Source organism: Elephas maximus, chromosome 2 (genome assembly GCF_024166365.1).
Source record: "Elephas maximus indicus isolate mEleMax1 chromosome 2, mEleMax1 primary haplotype, whole genome shotgun sequence".
NCBI classification, from domain to species: Eukaryota; Metazoa; Chordata; class Mammalia; order Proboscidea; family Elephantidae; genus Elephas; species Elephas maximus.
This window is the reverse complement of record NC_064820.1, coordinates 120720868-120736654: the sequence shown is the minus strand read 5'-3', so window position 1 is coordinate 120736654 and position 15787 is coordinate 120720868. Positions and strand designations below refer to the sequence as shown.

Here is a 15787-nt window from a genome sequence, read left to right as displayed (position 1 = left end):
CCATTCGTTGCAGCAGTTGTTCATCCATTTATTCCTTCAGCAAATATTTACTGAGCATTTACTGTGTTTCAGGTACTCAGGCTATTATCAATAGTTCCCTCAATTTCTCTTCTTACTCCTAAACTGAAGGCCGCTTCTCTCTTACTCTACTCTTTAATTAATAAGCTCTTCATATTAGTGCACAGCTTCTTACTGTTCCTAATATATACCTACTTAGTCTCTTTGTTTTCTTCCAATTCTATTCTTTTTTGATTATCTTCATGAACATAGCAAAGGGCTCTTGAGAGCCCCTCAGGATAAATATGGAATCCTGAGAAAGTGAGGAAGGTGAAAAAGCTATGGAAACAAAGATTTTCCTTTTCTTACAAATAGTTTTGCCCATATGATACCTCGCCATATTTTCAAGCATGTTTCCTATCCTCAAACCTCTGTCTTGAGTGGTCAATACATGAACAGACAACTAAAATTGGCTACACTAGAACATGTATTGCTCTGTAACTTGGAACTCTTTACATGGCCTTATAAAGTAGTCTTAAAAATGTTCATCATATTTTTAGAAGCTCTGTTGTTTTATTTGGAGGTAAATGTTTGCCAAGGTTAATAGATATTACAACATTTCTCTCTTTACTAACCAAGCATCACAGATTTTTGTCTACCTACATCTTACCCACAAATCTGTCTTGGAGGAAGTACAGCCAGAATCCTCCTTAGAAGCAAATATAAAGTTTTGATTACTTTGGACATGTCATCAGGAGGAACCAATCCCTGAGGAAGGACATCATGCTTGGTAAAGTAGAGGGTCAGCAAAAAGGAGGGAGACCCTCAATGAGATGGATTGACACAGTTGCTGCAACAGTGGGCTCAAACATAGCAGTGATTGTAGAGATGGTGCAGGACAGGGCAACATTTTGTTCTGTAGTACATAAAGTCTCTATGAGCAGAACTAACTTGATGGCACCTAACAACAACAACATCTTATCAAAAACCATCTCCTTTTTTCCCATGGAGCCCTGGTGGCACAGGTTAAGAGTTTGGCTGCAAACCAAAAGGTCAGCAGTTTGAACCCACCAGCCACTCCTTGGAAACCCGATGAAGCAGTTCTATTCTGTCCTATAGGGTTTCTACAAGTCAGAATCGACTAAATGGCAATAGGTTGTTTTTTTTTTTTTTCTGTCCTGTACTCCTCTTAATATTTACTCTAGTAGAATTTATCAGCTGGTATGTTCTGTTATTTATGAAAAATTTCAGGAAAAATATTCTTTAGTTTTTTTTTTTTTGAGGCCAGAACCAAAATTTTCTTGATTAGATTTCTAGGACCAACTCACCTGTCAAACAGCTCTCCTCCTGTGACGAGTTCTAGAACCAGACTGATTTCTGTAGGGGTTTCAAATATCTCTTTAAGTTTTATCTGAGGAAAGATTAAAAAAAAAAATCACAAATTCCTTATTTTCATCTTTCTTAGAAAAGGCTAAAACTATGAGAAAAATCTCATTCTATGCAATAGTAATATGTTGGAACATTATTTATAAAGGTCCTTCATTCGAGTATCAGACAGCCGTTTGACATTCTCCTTGTGGTTGCGTTTTTATCAGTTACTTCATTTCTTCAAAGTCCTATTGAATTTTCACATTTTTCCTTTTGTCAGTTGAAAGATATCTGCCTTAGAAACACTTCTTAAAATTTTACCAAAATATTCCAACTCTTGAATTTCTCCAGAATTAAAAACAAACAAACAAAAAGTGAGATTTTCTAAACCATCTAAAGGCATCATGGTTGCTAGTAATGCAAATGTACATTTCTCCTGGGAAGAAGCCTGGAATTAAGGGTCTCAGGCAGGACCAGACACCTGATAAAGTCTGTCTGTATAGAAAGGATATCCATCAACAGCTATAAAATTGTTCCTGGATGAAGGAGTTCTCAGAAAAGTAGTGGTAGCAGTTATTTGATTAACTATAATAGGGTTTTCAACACACTCAGATAATCCAACCAATCTTGAATTATTTAAAAAATATATATGTAAGAATCTAGAGACCCTGGCTGAGCTACATTTAAGGCAAAGTCCAGATTGGCTTCCCTTTGGAAAGAGAAGAGATGGATGGTGTAAAAACAGTAATTAAGTGTGCCAAATTTTGTTAGTTTCTTGCCTAAGGCCCTGTTTCCTTGACTTGGCTGAAAACAGAACCCTGATTTTGTTCAGGGAAGTAAGGTGCTTAGCCCTAAATTACGGAGCATGATTGGTCTAAGCCACTTACAACAGCCCTGCTTCCCAAATTCCTAGCCTCCTTGCAGCTATGGGTGATTCTATGGCTAGCTTTGGCTAATAAAATCTGAAAAGAATTCTGCTGCAGCAGTTTCTGGAAAAGTTTTTAATTTTTCTCACCATACGCCCTGGGGAGGCTCTTTCACCTTCTTTCTGTCTTGAATATAAACCCAATGGTGGGTGAAAACTGTGAAGCAGCTATTTTGGGACGGTGAGGGGAAAGCATGAGGAAGCAAGCCAAAGCATTGGGGACGGTGGGACAAAGGGTGGAGAGTGCTTGGTCCTGGATGGAGTCACTGAGGAGCTCAAACAATGCTAGTGATGGCTTGCCTTCTGATTCCTCATAACATAAGAAAAATATTTATTTAGACCACCATATTCATGTTTCCTGTTATTTATAGCTAGATGCATCCCTAATTAATATGTTAAGTTTTAAGCCTTTGCCTTACATCTTAAGCATCACAGGTCATTATTCTCATAGGCACTACCACTTTCTCAGAGAAATGGGTAAAATATTAAAGTAGATGGCTCAATTTGTAAAAACAAGCCATGAAAATTATTTTGTTCATTTCACTTCTTTGGCTCCAAGAAAGCTTTTTGCCCAACCTTTCCCTCAGTGGCTTTGCCCAAGTATAGCCTAAAGCTGAGCTACTGATGACATTTTACTTTCTCCATTCAAGTTCTTCATTTATTTGAATCCTCACATTGTTCCTGAAGCAGATACTCTCTCAAAGGAGACTGAAATGACTCTGGAAAGCAATGCATTTTCTTCACAGGCTGTTTTCAGCAATGGCATATTAATAAAGTAGGCACACAAAAGAAAGAAGAAGCCAGTGCTTTATTAGAGAGAAACAAAACTGTCCAATTGTTTTGTTATTCTTTTATGCACGAAAATAAAGATGGCATACATATTGCTGATCTGTTCACTTTCTGAACTCTTTCAAGGGGTACTATTTGTAAGATTTATTTAGGCAAAGAGTTGAAAATGTGATTAGATGAGGACAAGAGCTGGGCCACGGTGGCTGCTAGTGGAGAAAGAATCCCCGATTCATTATAAGCACAGACAGTGAAGAACAAAGATTGCATTCTCTAGCTTTGGAAATTATTTGAAACAATAGGTTAAAATCCACTTACAATGTTTGGATGTGAGAGGCGAAGAAGAACTCCTATCTCAGTTCTTACAATTTTTTTGTCCACCTAAAAGGTAAAATAAAAGAGATAACTGAAAGAAATTTCCACTTTAAAAATATCTTCATTGTACCAGTGAAACAGAAAAAGCAATAACTGCCTGGGTGAATCAGGTAACTGGCAGGAGCTAATTCCTAAGCTTTTTTCTCTGTGTCTCTTCCCTCCTTTTCTTTTTCAGCTGCCATGTCTTTCCTCTCTGTTTCAAGTATATAAAGTAGAGCCAGTTACCCATATGGATCACAACTTGTCAGACCCCTTGCATGGCTTCTTGGAAGTCACCACTATCTGTATGAAGCCACAAGTTCATCTCAGCCTATTCCTTCTCCTTTTATTTATGGGAGTCTCTGTTCAAAGCCCAAAAGTGCTGTCAATCACTTCATCTGCCTACCTCACTCAGAGGTGGTGGGCACATAACCCACCTGTGATGGTTAAGGTTATGTGTTGACTTGGCTAGGCCATGATTCTCAGTGGTTTGGGTAGATACTTTGTAATTATCCTCCATTTTGTGAGCTGATGTGAGCACTCAATCAGTCGAAGAGCCAAACACTTGAAAGCCTATCAGTTGACCCAATCAGTTTCCTTGGGGGTGTGGCCTGCATTCAACACACACACACGCACGCACGCACGCACGCACACGCACACGGATGTTTTGGCAACACTTTCTCTGGATCCTGCATCTGACCTGTAATGGTCTAACTTCCAGCTCTTGGGATGTGAGCCTGCAACCTTCCACCTGACCTTCAGACTTTGGGTTCGTCAGCCTCCAGCCTGTTGCCTGACACCGTTAAAAAAAAAAAAAAAAAAAAAAAAAAGTTGCTGTCAAGTTGATTCTCACTCATAGTGACCCATAGGACAGAATAGAACTGCCCCATAGTGTTTCCAAGAAGCAGCTGGTGGATTCAAACTGCCAACTTTTTGGTTAGCAGCCGAACTCTTAACCACTATGTCAGCAGGAGCTGACAAGGGGCAGATTAATCTGTAGTACAAATTAGTAAGTAAGCACAAGTAAGCCCGTGCTTAGTTTGCGTACTGGTGAATCCGTCCCAATCTGGGACTGTAAATTTAAAAAGAGGATTTACTTCTGTAAGAAGGTGCTGTGGGGTTGGGAGACACAGATTTCAGCCATACCTAGAAGCAGATGATCTGGTAAGCAAGGTAAACACCATGCTTACCTTCCATATTGGATAATCCACCCCTGCACCTGACCTATGCATCTGGGCCTTGTCAGCCTCCACAACTGCATGAATTTCTCTCTATATTTATATATATATGCTCATTTATCTTGCTCCTCTAGAGAACCCAGCATAAGGCATCACCCTAACCAATCAGAGGCCATCGCGATAGGGTCAAAGATATTCACTAAACTAAGTTGGTCCAATTAGGGGTCCTCTCCAGAAATTTTGCTTAAATAATCAAAAATAAATATTCTCATTTTCTCTGAAATTATGACAGGAAAAGAGGATAGAAGCTTGCAGCTACCAGTGACTGTATTTGACAGAATATGGAGACTGCTTTATTAAAATAAAACCAACAAAGGAAAATACACTGTTAAGAGACAAAGAACTAGTGTTGTTGACACAAGTTAAGCCCCTGGATTCAGTCATGAATAAGCTAATTTTCCCTTTGAACTTTATAATCATATGACCCACTACATTTCCTTTTCTACTTGTTATCCAGAGTTAGCTTCTGTTGCTAGCCATTAAATAATCCTTGTTGGTTTACAACTTGATCTATGTTCAGGAAAGCGGCCATTTATTTTGGGATATTGCAAAATATCTCCTTTTCTAAGCTAATGATGAACTGTTTTAATAACAATGTGTAAGAAGTTTCAGGGTTCTAAAAATCATACTCTAGACAGAAAGGTTTTAGTATCTTCTACTTCCAACAAAATCCAATGCTAAGCAATATACAGATAACCCCCGCATTCCTTCTGTGGTCTCTGCCATCTGAGCTGCCCAGAACCCTTGGGCTGGCAGAGCTCACATGGTTTTAGATATGAGTATGAAAATATTTATGTGCAGTTCACAGTAAGCTCTGTGTGTATATAATCAAAAGACTGCTTTAAATGAGGGAACAGTTTCCACCCTTAAAGTTACTTCTTCTGAGGAAAAAATGGTGAACCTGAGTAGAAATTCAATCCCAATTTAATGGAAGTAACCAATCACAGCTTTCAAGGTAATGAGGAGCAACATTCATTCACTTAGTTTTTATCCTCTTATGAAAACATTAACCAAGAAGGATACATTCTTAGAAAATAAAGAAGGGGCATTCAAAGGAATTTTATGAACTTTGTGTATTTTTCCCCTTGGTTGCAACATATAAATGTATTTTCTGGCAAATATATTTTGCCAGATCCAAGAATATCTTTCTCAAAGACAGAAGTCACAATTTATAAATGTCTTTCATTTCTATGTGAAGAAAAATGTTTACAAAGAGACAATAAAGATATCTTATCCCAATAAGATTTTTCAAGAGTTCCCTGTCTTACCACCATATGTAATGAAACATTAAATAGTCATATGGCCACGCAAAGGCCTTTTGAAGTACAATAGAAGTTTTGGTCATTCATACCAGCAGTTAGGAAACTCAGTGTGTTTTAACACATTTTTAGAAAAAGAAAATCAAATTATTAAAATCAATTAATAATACTAAAAAACAAAAATGTATTCTACTTATGTTGAATGAATGTAACTCAGCATAATTTTTAAATATCCATAAACATCTCACTTAAAAATACAGCACTGGCCATAAATTTTGACTAAGAAGAGGGAATGAAGACATGATCCCTGCATTTTAATACCTGACAGCTAATATGAAGAAGTTACAAAGAAGGAAAATTCACTGTGAGCAGAGAAAAACAAGTTGGTAAGAAATAACCTAACTCCAGCGACTGTACATCAAAAATTGGTAGGCTCTTGGGCTATCACAGTGAGGAAGTAAAAGAAGGCACATACTGTAATACTTCCAATCCCCTATGACTCAAAAACTTTGGAAATTGCTTCATCAGTCTGCTCCAGACACTATCCACAAATACTTTAAACTGTTCAGGCTCTGCATTGATCAATTTTTTTTTTTCAGTCACAAGTAACAAACACCCAGCTCAAACTCACTTAAGCCAAAAAGGTAATTTATTGGTACATGTAAACTGGAAGTCAGAGTGGATCTACCTCAGATATAGCCAAATCCAGGGGTTCAAACAAAGTAGCTCTCTCTCTCTCTGCCTGCTTCCCAATGTCAGGAAACATGGCTAGTAGAAGCCCCAAACCTATTTTCTTCAGTATCATATTTCAAAGGAAAGAGACTTTTTTTTCTCCACATCTACATATCAAATCTCAATGAAGGATTCTCATTGGCCTTGCTTGTTTCCTATGCCTACTCCTGTATCTAGGAGACATGAAGGCCAAGTATGGCGAGGGACCTGCTTCTTTGAGCTAGCAGACTACCTAGCATTTGTACCTCAATTCCGTTGTTTTTTACTACTTCTGGGCAATAACCTTGCCAATTATTTTGATATTACTAGTAATATAATTTAAAGAAAAGTGAAGAGATCTAAAAAAATGATGGCTCTAGCCAATAACATAAAATTGGAGTAGAACCTTGGGTACAGTGCTTCCTCAGATATGTGTTTTGTGAGGGGGAAGAGGATCCATAGCTTTCATCATATTTGTAAAAGACCTGAGGCAGAAAAAGCTAAAAATCTAATCTATTTAAGAACAAGAAAAAGTGCTTCGTAAAAGTGGGGATTCAATACTCTCCGAACACGTCCTTAGTAGATAGTAAGGTTCTAAGAGTTCAAGTCATTTTTAGGTGCTTTAGCCTCATATTAAACATTGTGGGACAGAAGGGGATAAAGCAAAGCAAAAAATGGTCTTTCACAGAGGAAGATTACAATTTAATTTGGAAGATAAGACTAATCTACATAATGCCATCTGAAGATAATGGAAGACAGTAAAGAATAGTAGTCGCAAACAAGTTTAATTTTAAGTGTCATTGTTCAGTGGAGGATCACTATTCTTAGGCATCTTAATACTACTTTCAAACAATAAGTTTTTTCTAAAAGACTTTTGCAATTACCAGCCACTTAAAAAATCACGCTATGCTACTATATAATTAGCATCTTGAGCAGCATCAACAGATGGCATTAACGAACCAACATGACAATGTTGAAACCATTAAGTCTTACCTTCAGTATCTACAAAATACCTTGAAGAATGGAGTTTTTCCTTACCAGCAATTTACAATTATAAAAATATATTTTACTAAAATTCTAGCTTAAGGGATGTATTTTAGCCCAGAATCCCTAGAAAACAGACCTGAGGCAAGGATCAATATGCTCGTGCTTTATTTGGTGGGTGCAAATCCAAGGTCATGAGAGTGAGAAAAAAGGGAAGTGAGGCGAGGTCGGGTGTGACTCCAGGCAAAGTGAGCTCACTGCTGCAGTGTCACAATGAGCTGTAAAGACATATAGCGGGTCACATGGGCAGTCACATCCACTGGCACAAGGTACTTCTCCAGAAGGGCTGTGGCAGGCAACCGTGCCTCAGAGAAGTTCATGAGAGGAAGAAATGGGGAATTTATTTGCCTCGGGACCTCCTTCTCCTGTTTCCCATTGGTGAAACTTGTCCCTAGGGTGGTGCTCGCTTTTCCACACTTCTGGGTTTGTATAGCCAGTCTCTTTGGCAGTCACGTGTGATGCCAAATCCCTTCTCACTGGGCGTCACGTTTCATTCAAATATGAAAATGACTGGAAGAGTAAGAAATGTCAGGTGTGTGGCTGATGGGCCTTGCTGCATTAAGCGTCCAATGGAGCAACCCAACCCTTCTGGCCTGGGAGGCAGGTAGGCTGAGGGAATCTGAAGAGACCTGTAAGAATTTGTCTAATCACAGTGCACTTTTGAAATGTTTTTTGTTACTATGTAAATAAATCAACAACAGTGTAATCACGGTCCTGCTTTACTACTCAACAGTAAGCGCTTTGTCTCCCGCTTACATTCTTCGTGTCATTGCAAAAAGGGAGACAAATTTTTAATTTTTCAATTATTTTCAGACAAATATTCTTCTCATTGCTCATATAAAATGGATAGTAATCCTGTATGGTTAGGGAACATGGAGTTTTTCTGTAAAACCCTGCTGTAACTTCACTATAAATATAATTTCCTTTCATTCTCATGAAATCCCTTTTTAAACAGCCAACATTAAAGGCTTTTGATATACAGTAAAACCTGTGAGAGCCAGAACCTGTGTAAGGTGGAAATCTGTCAGAGAGGGAAAACTCAAATATTTTCCATTAAAAGGAGCGATAGAAAAGTGGCAAGATGGGCACCCTGTAAAAGGTGAAAAACTTGTGAGATGCAGAAAAACAAGGCAGTCCTGTTGAGTTCCAGCTCTCACAGGTTTCACCGTACTTTCAATATAGAATATACTTTCTGAAGATTATACATAGGAAAAAATTTAATAAATTATACAGATTTTTACAGTTTTAAAACTCCAGGGAATTGAAGGCTCTAATATTAGAAGAAATCCCAATTTTGCTGTCTGCTCCTATAGGGGAAAAAAAAGAAGTGGATAAAAAGGTAGAATCCTAGGATAACACCAGAGGAAACAGCTCCACAACTGGAACAGGGCTGATTGAATATGAACCTTTCATTAAGAGAAGCAGAAAGGACACTCCTGTGCTGGGACTGAGATGGTCAATGAGAAATAGAAGGGAGGAAGGCCTGAAAGATAACTAAAGAGGAAAGCAATGAAAGCTCAAAGAAAAAAAAAAAAAGGAAAGCCAGCTTCTGCATCGTGGGAATGATGCATGGAGATGCGGTGGTGAGTGAAATGAAGAAAATGAGGGGGGATATGAACACCAGATTCCTGTTGGACTTAGCTATCTTAGGTGTGACCTAGAGCCAAATTCTGGCACTTCAGGTAATCTTGGCAAGTTGGGGTTACCTATACAACCAGAGACCACTGCTCTACTTGTTCTGTGATTTCATCAAGTACAGCAGCATTTCCACATAAAATGTTTAGCCTCCTTCCATTTTCCTTGCAGGAATTGAGACCATAAATCTTGTCTGATCTCTCTATTCTTTCTATGGTTTCTTTGGCTCATTTTTGGTTTGAACAAGGACCAGAAAACATAATGTGACGTACAGAACTGTGCTCCTCAAATCCTTCGTGAGAACAGACTATAAATTATTAATGAATAAGTAAACAACCAAATGTCTTTAAGTTTTCACAATTCTTTTCTGCATAGCTTCTGCTTAATTTAGCATCCTATTTTCTGACATATCAACAAGTGCATGCTGGCACCAATATGCTTGATGAAAAGGCTTGACAACTGGAGTTTTGTTAAATTCAAGAATGGTGGTTTTAGCTCACAGGGCTCTGACAACTAAGAACTGCTGTTTAAACATGCAAAATCCAAAAGCGGAACACAGACAAAAATACTAAGGCTTTTCTATATCAGGGTGGTACTTCCCATAAGTATAGAATTTTAACCAGGTCTGATTATTCCCTTTAACTTCTTATTTTAAGGGCAATCTGGGCATCTCATAAACACCTTACTGTTTCCACAGCCCTCTCCAGTGGTTGCTTGTTTCTGTCCCAGCAGAAAATGCATGACAGGGCCTGGAGTAGAATAGGTGTTCTTGCTCCGCGTTGCTACGTCCAGACCATTTCCCCTTCCTTCTCCTTCCAAAATCTTGGGTGCTTTGAAATGTATGGCATTAGCCAGTACAACCTGCAGCCTCTCCTTATAGTCACCTTTCTACCTTCTTGTCACTTGCCCACCCCTAGTACTGAAGATTTTAGCATAAACTGTCTTTATCTCAATCACTGCTCTTACCAGCATTCTAAAAAACCTCAACTTTCTTGTGGATGGTTCATTCAACATCCTTGGCATTCAAGTCCTTTACCCCTTTCTCTTTCTTCATTTCTCCTTAGCAACCAATTCCCATGGCCATATGCTAGGCCTTACCATTACCTTTAATTGTCTTTGTTGTTGTTGTGACTCATAGCGTCCCTACAAGACAGAGTACAACTGCCCCATAGGGTTTCCTACTGCAATACCCTCAACTTCTTTGCCTTTCTCTCCCCTTGCTGTACTTGCCAGGCAAAACTTTTAATGTGGTTAAACTCCATTCTTCTCTTCATATCTGTGCCGGAGAAACTGAAGTGGCTGGAATAAACACACAATCATGCTGAGTAATTTAATTTTTAATTTATGCCATAAACCTCAAAGAGCCCTGAGCTCTTTCACTCTGCAATAGAACATTTTACACCTCTCCTGAAACCTCCAATATCCCTCCTCCCTTCTTACTCTCCTCTCATGGCTTTACTTCTAATCCACTATCTAAATCACTAATCAACAATCCAACTAGAGCACTTTATTTTCCTATCACCCAATCCATCAATCTATCTGCATCTGTACCCAATTAATTCATCCATTTACTCCACAAATATTTTTAAGCACTCACAAAATAGATAAACTTCCTGCCCTAAGAAGCTTATGTTCCAGTGGAGATATAAAATAAACAAATAAAATTTCAAGAGGTGAAAGTACTATGGAGAAAGTCAAAACAACAAAATAAAAAACAGGGTAAGGGAAGATAGGATGATGAAGGGTGCTATTTAGATGAATGGTTAAGGAAGCTCTCTCTGATATGGCAACAGGGGGCAGATCCACATGAATCTAAGGAGATTATCAGGGAGAAAAACATCAAATACAAATGTCCTTGGGTATGAGTAGAGTGATGGAGCAACAGCAAGGAGATCAGTTTAGCCAAAGCAGTAGATGATGACAGAGTGGTAGTCAGGAGCCAGGTCATGAAGGGATATGTTTACTATGGTAACAACCTTGTATTTTAGTAAGAAAGAGTATGAAGATTTTCAAAGAGGAATGACAGGATCTTTATTAAATTTTCAAAGGGTTTTCTGACTCTTGTAGGGGTGAGAACGATGGGAAGTATAAAACCAGGGAGCTCCAATGAGAGATTATGGCAGTTAACCAGGTGAGAAATGATGGAAGTTTGGGCTCAGGTGGTAGTGATGACAGAAGTGAGACGTGGATTGATTTTTAAGAGCCAATAGAATGTGCAAACGGACTGGGTATGTGGTATAAAAGAAAGAGAAGTGTAAAAGATGACTAAGTTTTTTGGCCTGAAAAATGGAAGGGTGAATTTGCTATGTATCATGATGGGAAAGACATCGAGAGGAACAGGTTCAGAAAGATGCTAATAAAGGGTTTGGATTTGGACTTGTAAAGTTTGAAACACCTATTAGGAATCCAAATAGAGATGCTGAATAGGTGGTTGGTTAGATGTAAGATGGAGTTCAGGGGAGAGATACGGGTTGGAGAGATCAATTGAGATGGCATTAAAAGCCATGGGGCTTGATGAGTGAATACTGGATAGAGAATAAAAAGCAGTGTAAGGCTCGAATTCTGAGGAACTATGAAATTAAACATTGAGAAAACTAAAAGATACCCAAAGGAGACAGAGAAGGAGTGACCAGTAAGGCAGAAGAAAAATTAATAAAAAACAAGTAAGGAAATTGTTTCAGGATGGTTAGGATGATCAACTGTGTCAAATGTTACTAACATGGCTTAAAATTCAGTCTGGAAATTGGCCATTGTATGTAGCAAAACAGGGTCACCGGTCACCTTAATAGGAGCTGTTTTAGTGGATTAGTAGGGACAGAAGATTGATAGCAATGGATTCAAGAAAGCACAGGAGGAGATTTCGGAAGTTGAAAAAAAAAAGTGCCTAAAAGCAGAAGTAGAAAAATAGGCAGTCTCTGAAGGAGTCTTCTTCTTTTTCCTCTCAATGCCCACCCCTTTTAAGGTAAGTGACATTACAGCATGTTTCTATACTAACTGGCTATTCCAGTAGAGTGGAATGAACTGATGTAAGAGAGGAAAGGGGCAGTTCCAAGAGCCACGTCCTTGTTTAGTCTGTATCTCCACTTTATCTTACACTCTCTCCTCCATGCAGTCCAGTCAGGCTTTCATCCTCACACTCCACGGAAACCGCTTTGGTCAAGATCATCAGACGGCTATGTCTTGTCAGATCCTTTTTTTTTTTTTTAATTGTCAGCCCTTATCTTACCTATAATCAGTATTTAACAGCTGACCATACTCCCCTCACATTAAATTCAAATCCCTCATTTTGGCCTTGTCCATTATTCCTCTTGTTTCTTTTACTCCAACTCATTGTCATCTTGCTGACCTTTGAAAGAAGCCAAGATCATTCCACTTCTGAGCCTTTCCACTTTGCACTTGATAGTCTTTCGATTTGAATATTTTTTTCCCAGACCTTTCAGTGTGAGTTTTGGCTTAGTGGAGAGAAGAATGGAAGGAACACAGAGGAAGTGATGGTCTAGAGGTGGGGGGATGACAATCAGTGGACACAGTGGGGCGGTACAGGAGGGAGATGTAAATTTTAGGAGAACCAATGTTCTGCTTTTCATTTGACCCTGACTAGCATAAAGTCAATCTTGTTCTGATCAGTAAGTATGTTGATATGAAAGACAGACTCTACTAAGGCTTTTCAATTAAATAAGCTTTGTTTTAAAAATTGTGAAGCTCGACATTTTTTAATAGTTCTATTACTGTATAGAACTGTGGAGAAATACAGTAAAACCTGCGAAAGCCAGAACCTGTGGAAGGCGGAAACTTGTCAGAGAAGGAAAACTCAAGTATTTTCCACTAAAAAGAGCAACACAAAAATGGTAAGTCTGCACCCTGTCAACGGCGGAACACTTTCAAGACCCGTAAAAACAAGGCAGTTCCATCAAGTTCCGGCTCTTACAAGTTTCACTGCATAACTTTGTTTCTTACTGGGCAGTGTTTTGTTCGGTTGTACTTAGGCTAGCTGTGAGTTGGAGCCGACTTGATGGCACCTAACAACAACACAGTTTCACTAAAAATATAAAATTTTATGGATGCCTAATATCCATAAAGGAGCCCTGGTGGTGCAATGGTTAAGTGCTCAGCTGCTAACCAAAAGGTCAGTGGTTCAAACCTACCAGCACCTCCACAGGAGAAAAGACCTGGTGATCTGCTCCCATAAAGACTACAGCCTAGGCAATTCCATGGGCCTTTCTACTTTGTCAAATAGGGTCGTTATGAGTCGTAATCGACTCGGCTTCACACAACAACAATATCCATAAGCAGAATGTAAAACAGCTTCCTAACTGCCCACTGTCACCAATGCCTATCTCTGTTGTTAGACAATTATGATTCATTACAATCTATTACTATCATAAACCATTCAGTAGTGAACATTCTTTGGTGCAGAGCTTTTTTAAAACTCAATTTGAACCATGGCTCTGCCATTTAGCTTCTTTCATCAAGTCACTTCACCTGTATGAGAAGTCCCTCAATATTTCTATGAGTGACACAGGGATGATAATCCCTACTCTGCCATATGATTATCATAGAGATTATATGACAATATGTGTACAATCTTCTGGCCCATGGTAGATACTCAGTAAATGCCAGTACTACTTAAAAATCCTTTTTTAAAAAAGGATTCTTTAAGGTAAGATAAGCATTTCCTAATCTTCTCTTTTCACGTCTTCCCAGAAAGGGTTTCAAAATTGAAACAAACTAAATTCAGAAATATTGGAATTTATGCGACTACTCCATCCCTACTAAGAGAAGAATGTCTAGTAAACATGAAATATGATTTTATTTCTTTTTTTCTATAAGTAGGAAACAACTTCATCAAAATCCTTAAATATAGTCCAATAAAATCTTTCTGCCTGATGGTAACTGAAGAGGGAGAATTAATGCCTTGTTTGCATTTTTTTTTTTTTTTGCATTTAAATAAACATCTTTCCTCACCTTTTTTGAAGACTGGGATAAGCTCTGCCCTGCTCTGATTTCAGCTTCAGGGAGGTTCCTATATTTATTAATTACTATTGATCACCAAGGACACACTTGAGTTGACTAGAGACCTGGGTCTCACCATGCCTTTTATATATTCAGGTTCTAATAGAAATGTAACAAACTACATCATTTCTTTTTAGTGCTGTCTTGTAATTCTCATATGGTCAAGATAGTGCTTTTCAAAATGTTTTAAAAATTATCAGAAAGGTATGCAAAAAGCACTATTTTGTTTTCACTTTATATTTCTTTCATTTGGATAAGAATGATTCAGTCACACAACTCCCAAGCCACCTGAAGTGAGGGGCAGAACACTGTATACTCTCAGGCTCTGAGAAACAATGCTGCCCTCAGAATGCCCCTCTGATCTTTTCCTTGATCCCTAAAACTAAATGCTTAACTATTCATTATAAAACTAAGTAATTAGAAATTCAAAAAGCTTACAACTTAAATAACAAAAATAAAAATACTCCTGGAAGTGTTAGCATTTTAGTCCACATCAATTAAATCTTGGAGTTAAATTCTTTACTGAAAGTAGATTTGCATGGGGAAAACCTAGACTCTTGGGGAGAAAATTTTAGCCCCTTGCTTGTGCTTCCCAGGATAATTATGGCTTTCAAAGATCATAATTAATATATTGCTCAAGGATGCTAAAAGCTTCCTTAAAAAAAAGAGAAGGCTACAGAAAAAAGACTTTAGAATGACTCTTGAAGAGTTATTTATTACTAGAAAAATACAGAAGCAAATAAAGTTGAAACAAAAGGTAATATCGTCATGTTCTGGAGTGGGAATTGAATATCAGAAGGCGATTCCAGAGATCTTAATGATTTAATATTTGAGGGAAACAAACCCATTGTATTGTTGTCCCACAGCAGTATTCTTCCTCAGTGTAGAAGTGTGTGGACATGAGTGAACCCTAGAACTTCACTTAAAGAGACCAGATGCTTCCAGAAATCAAAAACTAAAGTGTGACAACTCAGTCCTTCTCAACCTCTTTTTCCATACAAAGATGTTCAATCCTCAATGCACTTCCCTCAGCATGTCCTTAAGTCTCTTCTGATTTAACAAACTCACAGTTTTAAGGTTTCATTCATGAGTAACTGAGTAGTTATGCATCCATGAAACATTTAATGCCCTATTATTTATCCCCTTTCTGATACATCCCAAGAATGTCAGGGTTCAGAGGAGGCAGTGGTAAAGGGGCCTGTCATCAGGGCACTGGACTCGTCTCAGATTTGGTGCCACTTGGCTGGTTTGGATCCTGAATGTCTGGCTAGCATTTGTTGCTAAAATCCACAGCCGGTGAACTCCATGGTCTGTCCCCAGGCATACATATCCTCACTTAGTTGGGTCTTCAGTGACGTCAGCACCTGGTGGATGGCTGTCTTGTGTGGCCTCTTCACACTCACTGTGGAGACCACCCTGCCACTGGTTACTTAAGCCTCTCTTCAACCCAGAAATCA

The 15787-nt window shown here is 38.5% G+C and overlaps 1 protein-coding gene across 2 annotated transcripts in view; it reads right to left on the bottom strand.

The window, feature by feature from the left end:
* The window catches only part of CAMK4 (calcium/calmodulin dependent protein kinase IV), a 297805-nt gene that overhangs the window by 124951 nt on the left and 157067 nt on the right, over positions 1–15787 (bottom strand). For both annotated transcript variants that reach the window (XM_049872082.1, XM_049872072.1), the window contains 2 exons: positions 3395–3457; positions 1326–1408 (listed from right to left, as the gene is read on the bottom strand). In XM_049872082.1, coding sequence (XP_049728039.1) covers positions 1326–1408; positions 3395–3457 — 146 coding nt within the window. The remainder of the gene's footprint in view (positions 1–1325; positions 1409–3394; positions 3458–15787) is intronic.